Consider the following 17,286-nt stretch of genomic DNA (forward strand, 5'->3'; position numbering starts at 1 on the left):
GCTGACCAACGACAAAAGTTATAAATTAGTCATATTAATTCTTCTCTGAACAAAGGTGATAATATATATAAACAGTGGATCATTGAGTGGAAACATCATGCTGATCACAAAGATCAAGAGTCCGACTTACACACGCATATATATATATATATATATATATATTATATGTTGTTTTAAATATTATTTTTACATATAATATATAATTTATTTAGTATAAAATATTGAGTATTTTGGCAATAATTTCAAACATGACATGATCTCAGCCCATTGGAAAAATAAAATATAAAAAAAAATACATTGGAAAAAAAAATCTCTATTTCATAATTATGATATTTCTCACCGATCTGATCAGCTTATTTTATTTTATTTTATAAGAACTAATTGACTAACGGATATAAAAATAAAAAATAATATTTATAATCATAAAATACGTAACTAAGCGTCATGTATTTTTTTAAATGAATAAATACAATATTTAGATTAATAAAATCTATTTTTTTTTTTTCAAAATAAGTATATTTACGTACGATGCATGCATAACCAAATGTAGCATCAATGATTTATTTTGAATACAAACTTTAATTTGAAAGCACTTTGAATACCAAATACCTTTGAGACACATAAACTTGGACGAAAGGAGGACAGCTCATGATCTCATCATCGTTATTTCAGCTACATGCATCTTAATTTCTGTGTTTTTTTTTTTTTTTTTCTCAGTATGAAAAGTAGGCATCGATCTCAATTATTGGTACTGTTTCTGACAGGTGGCCTGGTTTTTCAACTATCTCTGCAACACGCAAATATTGATATTGATCTTCCGAGCCAAACAGCTATATATAATTAATTAATTCAACAAAAAAAAAAAAAAAAATCGTGATCTGAGTCACATGAGTTTTTCCATCACATGTATTCTGCAGATCGATCAAGCAGTGGTACCGATCGATCTATTTTTGTCCTGATCTTCATCATATATATTTGCTCGTGACTTTCTGATCATGCCCCGTACGTAGCACCGGCCGCTCTCTTGATTTTCAGTGATCTTAGTTAAACAAACTGGCCATATATCTCTCTCTATATATATTTATACAATGTAGAAGGCCGATCAGCTTGTACGGACTTCTTCTGGGTGCAATATCAAAGAGTTAAGATCATATGCATGACATTACTCTTTGGCATTTTCTCGATCGATACAGGACTACTTATATAGATATATATATTGACGCTTATTACGTACGCACGTTACCTAATCTCTAGCTAAGACTCAAAATTAACCAAGTATATTTTTCGTGCAGTACTGAGGATATTGACTTCTTGTTCTTGTTCTTTTCCACGCAGGCATGTCGGCATATGTATAATATATATAGTGCATAGACCCTTTATGAACTTTGTCGTTGGCAATATTAGTAGTACCTACGTACTGCTATATATATATGTGTGTGTGTATTCTGGTACATCCAGCCACCTCCAACAAAGTGACATGATAGATGACTTGGAAAACATTATCGATCAGTATATAGTATATATATTGGCATGCATGCATGGTGTCAAATTGATGATCATGAGGATACTCATCATGATCATGAGTACTGAGATCCAAGTTGCTAGCATAAAGATCAACAAGCTAGTCATCATATTTGACGTTTTCTCTGTATTCGTTTTTGCTAAAAGACATGGGACTTGGGAGAGGTTCCTTTCAACTGCAGAACCAAGTCCAGCCATGTTGTGACAGATTCCCAAATATTAATTTGGTAAAAAATGACAACTTATAATATTCGTATATATGCATCTTCCACATGTCCAAACTGCCTCTTGGAAGCTGGCCGGAGATCATGAGAGAGAGATCTAGGGACAACGTACACGAGTTTATATTAATCAAGGACAGTACGGACTACAATAATATATTTATATATTGACTTTTTTTTTTTTTTTGTTGGAAGAAAACTAATTAATGTGGATTTCACCGATGAAAATACCATAGAAAAACAAACAAAAATGCTTATGATCCAAAAAAAAAAAAAAAGAAACATATAATATATAGCCTAGAGGGCCGGGCCTAGCTAGCCTAGGAAGATTGAGGATAGATGCATGGGTTACGTGCATGCATATATACCACTGGATTTTTTGATTTGATTTGCTTTGCATGTCCACTATGCATGACTGACTAGATATGCCGCAATGTTATTAGTGGAACAATGACATAAGAAGCACCTTATATATATATATATATATGCATCGATCCCAAGTTGTGCAAATACTACTTTTCCTTGCCCCCCAAGCTGCCAAAAGAAATTACGTACTGCGCATGATGTAGTCATGTTATTTCATATATATCAGATCATTATTTGGGTATACTTCTCATGATGAAGAGACAGCTAGCGATCTAAAGAATCAAATTCTGTAGAAACATTTGCGGCAAAGAGTGCAGTGAGCTTCAAGAATGTTTGCTTTGGGAGACCACATAATTTGTAATGTGTTAATCTTGAATTATATGTACGTTCTGTAGCTGATGTAATTAGTGACATATATGGTCCTTGATTAATTCCACCAGAAGGTCCAGAACCTCTTTTTCCTCTTGCATGTGCTAGCTAGCTGTCTGATCTTTGAATTCCCGACCGAATCAGCCAAACTTTATATATAGTTGCGAGGATTTTTTTTGCATGTTTCTAGAACGTAATTTTCTTGTGGCGATGCATAATTCGAATCATGCTAGCTTGATCATGTCAAAGATATAATATAAAGGGATATATATATGTATATATAAAAGATCGAGTCTTAGGAATATTTCCAACAAAAAATCCTCTTAATTTTCTCAAAAAATTGAATAGTCTGAACGAAGAATATGGACTTTTGTTGTACCTTCATTTTCACGAAATTAACGGGCTGCTATTTCGAAAGTTGGGATCAAATTGAGACATGCCAAAGGGACATTATATCTTTGTATTCAACACGACCAATTTGGATCATGACCTACGTACGTACTTTAATTGATGAAATATGGTCCCCCAAGTCTTTAATTAGGACATGTGTCTCCTTGGCCGTCACATATATGCCAAAGGGATATATATGCATTAGCTTTGTGTTCAATATTCTAAATTCTTTTGTAGATATTTTCTTTTTCTTTCAATTAATATAATATATAATTAGTGTTTTGCTTTGGTCAATAGTGTATGTTAATTTCAAGCATCGGATGATCCGGTAAAAGTCATGAGGCGCCCAAGTCTTCAACACAAAAACTCGAACTCATGTGTATATATCAATAAATAACAAGCAGATCGAGACTGTCAAAAACCAAACAATATTAATTATACTGTGCGTGTACGTTCGTAGTTATTACAACGTAATATTAATATTACCGTTGCAGCCTTATGGAAAACATGTATAAAAACATCCATACATATGCCGCGTCCTACGTACATAAATATGATTTTCCTGCAGCCCTTTGTATTTGTATGCAGGCAAGCATGGACGGACACATGCAAATAGCAAAGCTCTTCCTCGATCATAGCTAATTAACGACAACATTTTATTAATCCTAGTCAAGTGTATATATAGATATATATATTCAAGAAATGAGATGCAGATAAGCTAGCAGATATCGATAGCTAGCAGATCCATTGGAATATGTCCAAAATAGAAAAATTCATCCTTACTCAAAATTGAATATTCGGGTTTTTGTTCCCCGCGTTATATGACATCATGCCAAGAGACAATATCTTTGTAATATTCAATCACTATATATCTTAATTTCTGATTTCTCTTTATTTTAATGTGATCATGATACATGCATCATGAATGTTTTTGTTTGTTTATTCCTTTTTTTTTTTTTTAATCCTCGATCGGCCTCCTCCTCGATGCTTTGTTTCTATCTGGTCGTGGTCAAGCATATATCAATGATCACAATAAATTATGACTATTGGTCTTTTTGGTTTTGGCACAAAAAGAATTATCCTTTTGGAGAATGACATGAGATGGGGTCCCTTAGGGATAATTACATGCTGCATGAACGATACGTTCCCTTTGCATGGATGCTTTTTATCAGATATGAGTCACAATCTTCAGACATCTGTCATCTATGGTTGCTGATTTCCATGCATATATGGGACACTTGTGCATGCATTAATACAATTTGTCCGAATAAAGAAAATTGCAGTACTGCGAATAATGAATTAGCGAAGCATCCTGGGAATTAGAGCCAATATATATACATATAAAGAAACCGAGAAAGAATATGAAAGAGAAGGGACGCACAAAATAAAAGAGAAGACTGTGGAAGGCCAACAACCAAAGAAACTTATGTAATATCTGACCCAACCGCACCAAAAGACAAATATACCCCCAACTGCACGGACACAAAGGTATAAGAACCGAAGGGCAAAAAAGACACAAAACAAGACACGGAAGGAAAAACGGAGCATGGGAAAGTTACTGTAGATTACTGTAGCTCAGCGATTCCCACTTATATAATAGGTATAGATATATATATATATATATATGGGAAATGCTTTGGGACCCAAAGTGTGACCCGAAAGATGCGTTTTTTTTTTTTTTTTACTTAGTGATTAAGTATGTATTTTTTTAGTGATGTTGTGATTTTTTTTTAAAATATTTAAGAATATAAAAAAATGAATGAAAAAAAAAAAAAACTAGCCTATTTGGTGGATTCTCGGGCTATATCCTTCGGTGGATGTAGCACGACCCTATATATATATACACATACATACATATACACATTGGATGGTTAGCACGCAATGACACCTTGCATATATTCATGCAATTTAATTTGTAAAAAAATAATTGCCATATCACATGGCTTATTTATAAATGTGATTTCTCATTAGTCCAATAAAAATGTAATAGCATTTTGTGGAGGGTGAGTAATACTGATATATAATAAAATGAAGATATATAACTGTTATTCTTCAGGTTTTATCATCTTATATCACACTAAGTGTAGTATATTGTATATTTTAAGTAGTTGTTATTTAAATGAGTAATAGTAGATATAGTCGTGGAGTGCATAAGCACTAGCTTCGTGCAACCCTTTTGAAAACGAATAGGCTTTACTATTAAAAACTTAGTGTTTTTCCATGTGATTTTGTATTTACTTACTTTTTTTTAATAAATTAGAAGATTGCACATTCCATGACTGTAAATATTATTTCACTATTTAAATAGTTTGACACATAGTTACTTAAAATGTTGTGTCACTTCGATAAATGTAATTTGAGATAACAAGATTTAGAATGAAAAGCAACATCACTTTTAAAGTAACGGTTGATGACTATCATAAATTTTGGTTTGACTTACATTTAGTGATTTTCTCTTTCTCACTAGATGCGTCATGTTATATGCAAATGAACGGACGAGATTGATTAAAGTGAATAAACGAGTAAATCTGGTTCGTTCACTTTTTAACTAGACATATCCAACAAAAAAAGGCCCATTGCGTAGGCTTTTGCTCACTTAAAAGGGCCCAACCACTATCCTCCGTTACCCTCAAGCTGAAGCCCAGTTAATTGCAAACTGTATTTAAAAAAAAAAAAAAAAAAAAAAATCATAAAAATTGATGTCATCAAGCGCCTCAAATAATGGATTACAATGGATAACCCTCTCCTACAAACTTCGAAGCAGGGCAGAGGCCTCATCTTGCAAAACCTTCCAAGCTGCAGTGACGTGTCTCTCTTCAGTCAATGGAGCTCCTACCGCAAAACGTAGTATGTATTTACCTGAAAGAACCTGCATATAATGGATGTACACAACACAACCAATGAACTCAACTCCTGCAATCATCAGACGGATGTTAAAAAACAAATTGAATGTCCAAGGAAGAAGAATAAGCTTACAGTGTGAGAAAGGAAAACTTTCCCAGTCGAGTTTACTGTGTCTAATAGGTGATGGTTCAGTTCATTCCCATGGTCTTTACTGTTTTGAGAAGGTAGAAGGCGGAAACAAACTAACGAAAATATCCGAGGGTTAACAACCTGCACACGTCAATTTTGTCTACTAATTCATAACAATGTATGCAAAAATCAGGTGAGATGTATAATAGAAAATTGCATAAATTAACGTTGAAATACTAATGAAGAATATATTGGGACAGTGCAAAAGAAAAGCATATAATCTATAATGGGATGAAGGGAGTATATCAAATCAAACAAGTTTGCAAAGAACATGATCACCTCAAATCTTGGGTCTTGAGCAACAAGCACTTCAAATTGCTGAGCCAACTTGATGTGGTTTCTTATGTAGCATTGCAGGTTTTCTATACCGTATAGTCGCAACACCATCCACAGTTTCAATGATCTGGGAGCCGGTATATAGATTGCTAAGTTGGCATCATAAAAATGATTGAAACCACAAAGGTTTTGTGTTCGCGCATGCACACGCTTTTGTTAAATGTATGAATTGCTTGAAAGAGTTTGGGCTAAAAATTATAAGCCAAATGAGGATAATTTCTTGACAGTTGTAATATTAAGTAATAGGTAAGAGGGCAATTAAAATAGCAGTACCAAGAGTTGCATGAAAAAAATCATCAGCTATCAAACATGAGATTCTTTTCCAATTTTATTTTAAAAAAATATAGTTAAGTATATTAGAAATGAAAACAGGAAAATGCATTAAAGAGGAAAATAGATAAAAGGTCAGGTTTAAATATTTTATATCTTCTTTCCCTGTAACTCACAAATGTTTAAATCATTTAAGAGCAGTTAAACAAAGAACTAAATAGTTAATAGTCCACTAATTCCATTATGTTAAGCTTAGATAAATAGAACCTATAAATAGTGCCACATTGAAAACGAAAGGGTCAGAGTTTCATATGCTGCCTCTTAAAAGAGTCCAGAGTAGACGACACAACATTTTCATTTCTCCCTTTCTCAACCTATCCACAGGCACAAAAATATGTGAATACAAGGGTTATTATTCAGTGGTGTTGTCACCAAAGCAGGGTAATAAGCCAGAACTATATCGAATATGATCATACAAGATGGATAGCAATTTAAGAAAAACATAAAACGTCTATTTTGAGGCAAAATGTTCACACCTAAACCGACGTCCGAGAGGAATTTGCCAATCTTTGTAATCCACAACCATGTTCGCCTGAGAGGCCTGGAATATCATTTTGCAGCATCAAAGGTAGAAGTTAATAGATAAACAAATTTACCATATTGAAATATAATTTTAAATCATGTGGCAATCCCAAACCCAATTAGAAGTTTCAATTTCAAAACGGTAGTGCCATACATAGGGTCTTTCCAAGTTTCCGTTTGCACCATCTAAAATTAATTCCCTCCCCCAACTCCCGAATAGAAAAGAAAAAAAGTAAGGCTCTTCCATAAACTGAGACAACAAGCTAACAAAGATAAATTTATAAAACGTACATTTAAATATGCCACAAAATTTTCCAGGGTCATTTAATTGACATGTAGTTTAAACTTTGGCTCAGATGCCTTAAAATTTAAAATAAAGGGAACTGAAGATTTCAGGAAATAAAACAAGACCCAGTGGATTTGATGGCACGATAAGATGAATTAAGAAAAGGCTTCTAGAAAATCCTTTTCTTTAGGGACAACTGGAAAGTTGCCACCCTTAGCCTGTAGGCATGTCAAAAACCTTGGCATCATTAGATGAGCAATTCAAATTTTAGATGGCAACTCATATGCCAAGGACCACATTTAATTAAACACTAAAGGAAAACATATCAAGGCCATGAAAGAAGCATATTACTTTGTTCTTCAGAAACTCTGGATTTGTAGACAGTGACTGAGCCAAGGCATTTCTGTCCTGTTGTCATGTAATGGACACAATCTATTATTTTCATATATAACAAATCAGATTGAAAATCACAAAAAAAGAAAAAGAAAAAAGAAAAAAAAAAGGTAGGCAATTACATCTGGCAGTTTATAACAAATTTCATGAGACTAATACATTCTAGTTAGAAAGGGTTTAGAAACAGTAAACATTTAATGGAGGATTACTGGAATAACTGAGATGTAGATCGTTGTCAATGATTATTGTAATTTTTATTACAATCAGTTTAATTATGACATTATGAAACCAAATGTTGTGCACTGAATGTTTTATGATTTTATTTTTTGGAAAGATTTCTTTTTTGTGGGAAAGATAAGTGCCATTGGTGACAATAACGTGCTTATATACATGGATGACTTCTAAAATCTTTAGGCGAACTCCCAATATACTTCCACAAAGTTCCTGCTAAAAAACCTACAAGAGAAAGATTAATCATCTCTACTCTAAAAAATACTGGTAGCTAGCAAATGGAGAAGAACTACATATTTTAAATGCATATATACATTGTTCAAACAAAATTGGCTTCATAACATCCTACTCCAAGGAAGTAGGATTTTCAAAACATTTTCAAAAAAAAAAATAACATCCTACTCCAAGGAAGTATTGACTCAGTTACCCATAGGTTGTTCATTTTTCCCTCATATCTTTCTTTTTCACTGTTATTGTAAAAATCAAGCGACTTTCAAAGCAAACACCAACTGCAGACCTAGCCTTCCAAAGAAGGGACTGGTAACCACCAATGAAGGATTCAACCATGTCTCACAATGCAAACATGTATCTGTTTCACACACACACACAGAGTAACATTCAGGATTTGTCACCGAAGAATTACAGAAGTAAGTACCAATAAGAAAATTTGGATAATGAAAGAATGTCCACATATACAGACAGCATAATGAGCACAATTAGAAATGGGGGCATGGACTTCAGCTTTTAATGCTATGTTTTTTTTTTGATAAGTAATCAAAATTGTATTAATTAAAGAAAAGGCCTAGCCCAGTATGTACATGAAACTTTTAATGGTATGTACAAGTCTCTGATGCCATACCTTAATCCAAAGTGCAGAACAATCAAAATTTGTTAGAAACCATTTATGAGCATTCATGTTAAATGAGTCAGCTTCTTCAACACCATCAATGTAGTGGCGGTACTCTGGACATATACAGGCACTTCCAGCATATGCAGCATCCACGTGAAACCACATTCCTTTGCTCTGTGTCAAAAGGACATGCATTGCAATGGTTAAATGTTTTGATTTCAATGACTATTAATTGCATTTTATTGCACATAAGAATATCTGTTTTTTTAACGAGAATATAAATAACTTTTTCCTTGTAATCTCAACTTTCTCTTCACACCTCATCCATTTTGATTCCAGTTCATGCCAAAATATTAGCATAGCCCATGCATTACATCGTTGAGTCACACACTTTTTAAGCCCACAGCACCATGGTTACTACTACACCCAAGTTGTATAAAAATCAACAGAGGAAATGTTTGAAATAACATCTATATTTTCTCCTATTTCAAAATGCATTGGAAATTCAATTACGTAGTCCAGAGTAAGTGGATAAAGCACATCAGATCGGCGGCCATAAATCCCTTCAATTATCAAGTAAAAGTTGAAGGATTTGAATCCAAAACAATAGTTTGTATAATATACGAAGTTACAGTGCTTTGACCATGTTTCCTTACTTCGTGCTTACTGCATACCAAATCTCGAACTGGATTATTCCTAAATGAAATCCAGCTTAAGATAGGTAACAGAATTTATTACTGTAAACCTTGAGACTAATAACAATTGGCAACTAGCGACTTTGTCTTCGATTCAGAATCTGGATCACTTTTCTTGGCCGTGAGACTTTCCAATGACAAACTAAACCACAAGTTTAAGCATTTGACATTTGAAGTTTCTTTAGACCATTTATTTATCCACATTCAGTTGGCCTAAGGAGATTTATCTGTTCTTGTTGTCGGCTTTCTTAAGTTTCCTACTATTCTTGTTAGAAACTGATATAGTGAGCAAAGAGGATTTCCTCATTTTCTCATCAGCTCGTTAAACAGTTTACCTTAGCAATCTTTCCAAGTGGAAGCAAAGGATCAACAGCTGTTGATGAAGTAGTACCAACCTGCAAGTATAAATAGAAAGCTCAAACTTTCAGAGTTTACCATGTTAATAATCATTTAACAACTACACTATAATGCTATAGTAATGAATTTATTATTAACACAAATTGAAATCAATATTTCTTCCACTTACCTAAGAATGTTTCTCTTAGACACACACACACACACACACACACAGAACACAAACGAAATCCAAGTATTCAACGCTCCGATGAACCTTCTATCCTCGGCAAATAACACGAATAACAATTATTGTCCTGGATGTGGGTGGTACATCTTTTGTTACAAGTATAAAAAGAACTGAGAAAATAAAAAAACCTAACAAGGAATATGTTCACCTACAATCAAAGATATAGTAAACAGATCATTGTTTGATTTAAGTACCAACTCATAAAATTTCTCAACTCACGATTGTGACAAAAACAATCTTTTCCTTTCATCTCCAGCCTCCAAAAATTCCCCAGTCTAATGCATGATGAAATACTAGTAGTCAATCAAGATTTGCAAGAATAGCAGTGTCATGAATGTTGTCACAAGTAACGGTATAATTTTTTTTCAAATAAGTAAATAATGGCACAAAATTATAACACCATTCGCGGCAGCACAGAATTGAACAACAATAAAAGAGAATTATTTTTTTCTTTTGTATTGGTAAAAGAAACACTTAATTCTTAATGGAGTAACAATTAAAATCATGTTGAAGGTGCCAAGAGGAAGGGAGGGATTTCAAAATATGGCGTTAAGAAAAATAGAGCAGAGCTGAAAAGAAAAGAAAAATTATAAAAACATAAAGAAAGTAACATTCGAGTGTACTGATTCTTACTGTAGCACACAAGAAAAAGGGGATTAAACCAATGGCAATGTCATGTGCAATTGCTTCACAAAGTACATCAGGTGACAGGGCATAGTTGGAAGTAGAATCCGTTTCTAGCAACCTGCAATTTTCTGGCTGGATTCCTCCTATCTGTCATTAAAGAAACATTACAATCATAAAAAAATGAAATAAAATTATTAGAATCTACATAAACATCAAACCATAACCAAGCAACGGAAGAAGAAATTACTAATATAGACAGCCATCATAATTGCAACTTTTCATTGTTTCCTGCTATATAGCAACTCAAAAGTTATAACTCCCTTGAGAATTTCCCACAGTTTATGCCTCGAGCAGTTCTCAGAAAAAAGATAAAACAACTCACTATAGTGGTTTCCATCATGTGCTTAATGCTATCATACAGGAGAAGACAACTTGTTTAAGTTTTCTATCAATTTTCATACCCCCAAAACAAGTATTATTCCTTTCATATCTATTCTACCAAATATGTCAGCCTGTATGTAAGGAGAGGATGAAAGGGGTAGCAGCACTTTGGAAAAGAAGGGGTTTTGCTCAGAGTGACCTGACATGGGAAGAATCCAAAGAGATGAAATGAAAGAATTTGGGAATAACCATTCAGGAGAGAGAGAGAGAGAGAGAGAGAGAGAGAGAGAGAGAGAGAGAGAGAGAGAGAGAGAGAGAGAGAGAGAGAGATAATGATTGTAGTCATGTGGCAATAGCCAAATCCCCCAAACTTTGAGCTATCTCCATCTGTTTTTGTAGTATCATAACCAAGTATTTTAAGATCCCAAAGAAGACTTTATGGCAATGAGAAGCGGAGAGAGCATTCTGCTCTGTGGATGCACAACAGATAACTAAACTACCCTTCCTGGTGAAAGAGACAGAACAAAAGGAAGAATGGAGTGACAGCTAAGGATTATGCATCATTTCAGAAAACAAAAAATGGAGATATTTTACTAGCAGATGCATCCATCCCAAGAAATACAACATAGACTTGGTTATATGCCATCCTGCAAATTTTATTTATTATGTCTGTTAAAGATTTTAGCATATGGATTCATGATCATGAATGATTGTTAGGAAGCATCCCTCATAAACATAATAAAAACTTTGTAAAAAGAATGTAAACGAAAAAAGATCATGTAGATATCTGTGGACATTTTTTTTTCTTAATAAGTAAACGATAGTATTAATAAGAATAGGCATAGCCCAAGTACACAAGACGGTATAAATGAGGTAACGCCCATCTAGGAAGAAGAAAAGGAAACAAGAAAGTCATGGATACCAAGGCCATTAAAATCAACAGCTCTGGACATTTATAGAGATACCTGGCAAGCTTTTTGTAGTGCAGAATGTGTTTGATTAGATGCGTATACCACAAGCTTTTCAAGAGCATTTTTGCCAACAGTCCTTAACATCTTGTCTCGAGCAGCCAATAGCACAACTAAAACAGCTTCACTTGCCGTGCCCTGTATCACCCCACCACCTTTTCCTACAACAAGATTCACCACATAATTCTAAGCTTCATACACTGCAAAGTAATTTCCAAAAAAAAAAAATCAAGATCCTTGTATGCATTAGTTTAGGTTTAAAATTAACTTTAAAAAGCAGTCTACATGCAATCATAAAATAGAGTTGTAAACCTCATTCCACCTTATTAATTTATTTGGAGACCATATCGCTTCTCATTGATGTTGAGTTGCTTCAAAAATAAAAATCGAATATCTAAAGACCCTTAACTTGGTTCATTCACTAAGTTTTGAGAGTTATTAATTATGAAATATGATCTTGTCCACAGCCATTGAATTACCCTAAAATTTTCTTAGAAGACAGACAGTGGATCCTTTCAGCAATCTTCATAATTTTAAATTTAATAAACTGCATACCATTCTATCCACTCCAGCAATCCCGACTGTTCAATCTTAATGCATTTTTACGGAAAAAATATCCAACCTCCCCGTCAACAATGGGAGAACTCGCCTTCTCTTACTTGTCTATATCAAGCAGAATAGATACAGAAATTTGACTAGAGAAATGAAGAAGAAGAATAAGAATTGGGAGAGAGAAGGAGCTCTATCTTTACACTGTATTAACTCGTACCTCCTGAAAGGAAATCATCAGGCAGTTTAAGCAATTTAGCAAGCCAATCCAAAACTATCATTTCAAGCTCTGTTGCTGCAGGGGAAGTTATCCAACTGAAGCCCACAATGTTAAGGCCAGCACTGAGCATTTCTCCTAAGAATCCGGCAATGCTGCTGTTAGATGGAAAATATGCAAAATAGTTTGGGCTTTGCCAATGGGTTACTCCGGGTAGTATCTTTGCTGAAATGTCTACAACCACAGAAAGAATTTGTCCATGAAAATGTCTTTACCATTTCTTTGAGGGATTGTGAGAGGGAAGTAAAAATCACATTAGATATCTGACAACGCTAGTAAAACCCACATTGTATTTATCCAAACGTATTAGAAGAATAAGTGACGTACATAATCATGCCTTAATTATAAAAATGAAAAAATTAAGTCGAGAAACTTCACCATTAAATATATCTTCCAATGACTCTGGGTGATTAGGCGCAGAATCTGGTAACATTCTACTAAGATAACCAGGCTGCATGGAAGGACCAAATTGTTGTTACAAAGGAAGAAGTTTCTATCAAACAACAAAAACAAGGTAGGCCAAAAAATACAAAAGATTATACATAAACGAGGCAAATCATTCACATCTTTAAGTTTTGGCACCTATTTCGGATACTTGCACACAAAGGAAGAGAGATCATCATTACTATCAGAGATGCTGGCTTTCCTCATAGCAGCAACTGGTTATCAATTCATATATATGCACCTAAAGAAAAATGAGAGAGAACGAGAAGGGGACTGTAGAAGACCTCAACTTGGCTGAGAACTGGGAAATTCTCAATGCTTTTGTAGTAATCAGCAATGAAATCCACCATCTTATGTGCATGCTCTCTGAGTTGATCAGCATCCATTGGCCTTAGCCCACCATCCCTATGCTCAATCCACCGACAAAATGAAGTGATCGGATAAACATAACATAAACAAACATGAGAAATGCAGTAACAGATACCCACAAAAGAAAAAAACAAAAATGAAATAAGCACGCTCAAACAATAACCCCACGAATGAAATAGCCATTAGTCATGTCCACAAAGGTAAAATTTTTCAAAAAGTGAGCAAACCAACATAAACAGTAGACATAATCGTGACTTACATTGTTTTTGGAGGTGAAGCTCGGAGTTTTGGAAACAAATGATGAAGATGAAGAGTGGGGTTGAAGGCCAAGGCAGGTTTAGTTGGCCATATGCTAATCGTGAGAAGATAGCATGCCAGTGGTGGCGACCGGCGAGTTTATAAATGTTGTGCAGATATACTTGATGTGCAGATAAATTAGGGGCGAGAATGCTACGTATCATTTCACATTATATATTTTATATATTAAAATATTATTATTTATTTTATTTTATTCTTATTAAATTAATTAAATTATTCTATTTATCATCTACACACTATATATTTATTATAAAAATAAATAAAAAAATAAAATAAAATAAATATAGTATGTGAAGTGTGAGAATGACAAGAAAAATTTTTCGAAAACTCTACTCCCACCTAGGGGAGTCACTTTTTTTTTCTTTTTTTTTTTTTTAACAGATTGCCCTATTTTTTTTAAGTTAATCGTTAAGGATGTATTTTTCTGAGGAGCTTGTAATTTTTATTTAGTTTTTCAAACTATTTAAGGAATTTAAAAAAAAATATTTGAAAAAAATTTACACAATCGATAAAGAATTTCAAAGACTTTTATCTGTGGTGTAGCATCACCTAAATTTATATGGATTGGATATATCAAATTAAATGATATTTTTACTTTAAAGTAAATTTAATGTTTTATGTCGAATTATTTTTAATAATCATAATATATTTTGTAACAATATATAAAAATTGAGATTGTTAAAGGCCAAATGGTCCCGATTATGTTTGACAATATATAACACAATCTATTAAATAAGCAAGTTCGGATTTGATATAGATGAATTTGAGTCAAAGCAGATGAATCCACTATGTCACGATTAATAAACAAATCAATTGCGTATAAGCTCATTAAATCCATATATAATGAATAAATCCTATTTTTAAATTTTATAAATGTTTAGTTTTATATACATATTTTTATTATTTTTATGTAATATTAATATTAATATTTGATTACTTAATATCTCAAACTATTATTTTTATTTTTATTTTTTTATTAATATGTAATTTTATTTTACAAGAATTCCACACTTTTTCAACCAATTGCTCCAACTAAAAAAGCGAAATACAGCCATTGGGAGAATAGTGGCATCCTTCCTCCCTCTTTTGAAGAGGGAGATGAAATTAGAATTCTTAAGGTGCAATTTAGACAGTAAAATGAGATGTGATAGTTTTAAATGAAAATTAAATAAAATATTTCTAGAATATTATTTTTTAATATTATTATTGTTTTAAGATTTGAAATAGTTAAATTGTTTATTATATTTTATATAAAAATTTAAAAAAATTGTAATGATGAGATGAAATAAAATTAGATGAGATGAAATACTTTTACTATCTAAACGGGTAAGATGCCCTAAAGGATTGGTGGAGGTTACTGGAAAATAAGGTATCCAATGGCTATGAATCCAAATATTTACTTCTTCACAGAATTGAAAGAAACCTCAGAACTAGGGAATTTACACTCCCATTTAGCATTAGATGAGGTTCTAGATTCAGCAGGAGACATTGAGCTTGCATGGGAAATATGGGAGACTCCACACATAGGATTGGTTAGGTGTATAGGTTAAACCTACTCTATAGTAAAAATATGTTTACAATTTGATGCATCACAGCAAGCCAAAACTTTACTTTTTGGAGCTAATTTCTCTTAACTACGACATTTGTTGAAAGGCAGAGTAGAACTAGAGAGTTTATATGCTTTTAAGATTTAACCAAACAGTGTGCTTGCTTCCGAGTTGAGTTGAAACGAGTTGAATTTTTTATGAATAGTAATGAGTTGAAATGATGAAATAATTTTTGAGGAGCCCACCTAAAAAAAGTTTGTGTTTGGATGTTAATATGAGTTTAGATTTATTTATAAAAAATTGAAAAATGTTGTAGATCCCGCATATAAAGATGTTTTGTGTTGAAAAAGGTTGTGGGTCTCATAGGTAAAAAAGGTTTTGAACTTAGATGAATTTAATGATTTGAAAGTTGTGTATTTAAATGTTAGACTCAGCTTAAAATTAAACTGAACTAATTTTATCTCAATGCATTCCAACAATCAAACGGGACTGAAAAAACTCAGTTTAAAATTAGACTAAACTGAATTTGCTCTAACACTTGAAGATCAGGAATATTAATAAGAAAGCTCTACCACAAGTCAGGCCGGGGCTATGCTCTCTTTCTTTCTGTGTGGCATGATACCGGGGAGAGGAGGGAATGCGGGGAGTGCCTGTATTCCCGTGGTAGTTCCTCAACAACTCCTGTGCCAACAGGATGTTATCTCCACTTCTAATCGGATTAATATCTCCTCTTGTAGTGTTGTGCAGTGTGCTTGGCACCCAAAGCTAAACCACATCAGGTAAACATGAGATAACATGCTTTTATAGAATCTGAAAATCATTGTTCAATCATCCTAGTTCTTGCATGAAGTACAACAATAGAATGGTAGCAGATCAGTCTTATGGCCCTATGGGTCTCTTAAAGTAATAAAACTTCCGTTTCCAAGCTATTTTGTGTAGGTTGCGAAGTATGAATTGAGAAAACTTATTGATTACATGCATGCTTTTCTTTGCTGCTGAAGATATTATGTGACCCAACCCTCGGCGAGAGGGGGGGCTCTTGTATGGTGTTTGTCTCTTGCGTACCAAGGTAAAAATCTGTTAATGATTTTCAGGCAAAACCTGTTATTCTCAACCTCATGCTTCACCTTTATTAAGAGATCAGCCAAGTCAAAAGTGTCAGCAAGAGAAAGAATTGAAGGATTCAAACAAGTCCCACAAGCCTAACAGGCCAGACAAGGCTTTGGCGAAACCGCGAAAGAGTTGGCTATTGTTAGAAACCTATTTGAGTTCCATTGCAGCAAGGCGGTGAGACATGAATGGAGGAAGATCCAAGAGATGCTACACTAAAGCCAAACTCTGATAGGTATAGGAGGAGAAACAGTCACAATGTAAAGTATCTTTTCCTTGTGATCTCGGCTAATATTGCAGCTTAGATTTCAAGATTTGAGATTCGGCAACTTGTAAACGTATAGCTCATTAAAATTTTATCCCTACGACAGATTTTGAAAGCCAAAATTAGATGTAGTTATATATTGAAGAGCATCTCTCAGATTTCAGTGTTTCGGTGTCAAACCTAGCATATTTCAAAGCTGTCTCATAAATTGGCATTAGACCGTGGCCTGCGCATACATATATCAGTCATAACATACGATACAAAAACAAATGCACTGGTAAAATGAGATCATGGTGAAGCTGTGC

The 17,286-nt window shown here is 33.6% G+C and overlaps 1 protein-coding gene and 1 long non-coding RNA gene across 4 annotated transcripts; one reads left to right on the plus strand and one right to left on the minus strand.

The window, feature by feature from the left end:
* Nucleotides 1–5,382: 5,382 nt before the first annotated feature.
* On the minus strand, nucleotides 5,383–14,175 carry LOC122305406 (tyrosine decarboxylase 2-like). Of its 3 annotated transcripts, XM_043117932.1 has the most exons (13): nucleotides 14,001–14,175; nucleotides 13,657–13,777; nucleotides 13,307–13,379; nucleotides 12,872–13,102; nucleotides 12,100–12,263; nucleotides 10,760–10,900; nucleotides 9,879–9,938; nucleotides 8,858–9,022; nucleotides 7,726–7,782; nucleotides 7,043–7,107; nucleotides 6,180–6,303; nucleotides 5,844–5,981; nucleotides 5,383–5,736 (listed from the first exon to the last, which is right to left on the minus strand). In XM_043117932.1, coding segments are annotated over exons 1-13 (1,464 nt in total). In that variant the 5' UTR covers nucleotides 14,003–14,175; the 3' UTR covers nucleotides 5,383–5,613. The 3 variants fall into 3 exon arrangements, 2 of the variants coding, with proteins under 2 accessions (XP_042973866.1, XP_042973867.1); XM_043117933.1 differs by lacking the exons at nucleotides 13,657–13,777; nucleotides 14,001–14,175 and adding an exon at nucleotides 13,511–13,574; XR_006241135.1 differs by lacking the exon at nucleotides 5,383–5,736 and having other exon boundaries at nucleotides 5,931–5,981; nucleotides 6,180–6,880.
* A 1,989-nt stretch (nucleotides 14,176–16,164) lies between these two features.
* LOC122305408 lies at nucleotides 16,165–17,146 on the plus strand. The gene is made up of 2 exons (XR_006241138.1): nucleotides 16,165–16,385; nucleotides 16,701–17,146. It is a non-coding gene; the product is annotated as an uncharacterized LOC122305408 (long non-coding RNA).
* Nucleotides 17,147–17,286: the final 140 nt, after the last annotated feature.

Source organism: Carya illinoinensis, chromosome 3, assembly GCF_018687715.1.
Source record: "Carya illinoinensis cultivar Pawnee chromosome 3, C.illinoinensisPawnee_v1, whole genome shotgun sequence".
Taxonomy (NCBI): Eukaryota; Viridiplantae; Streptophyta; class Magnoliopsida; order Fagales; family Juglandaceae; genus Carya; species Carya illinoinensis.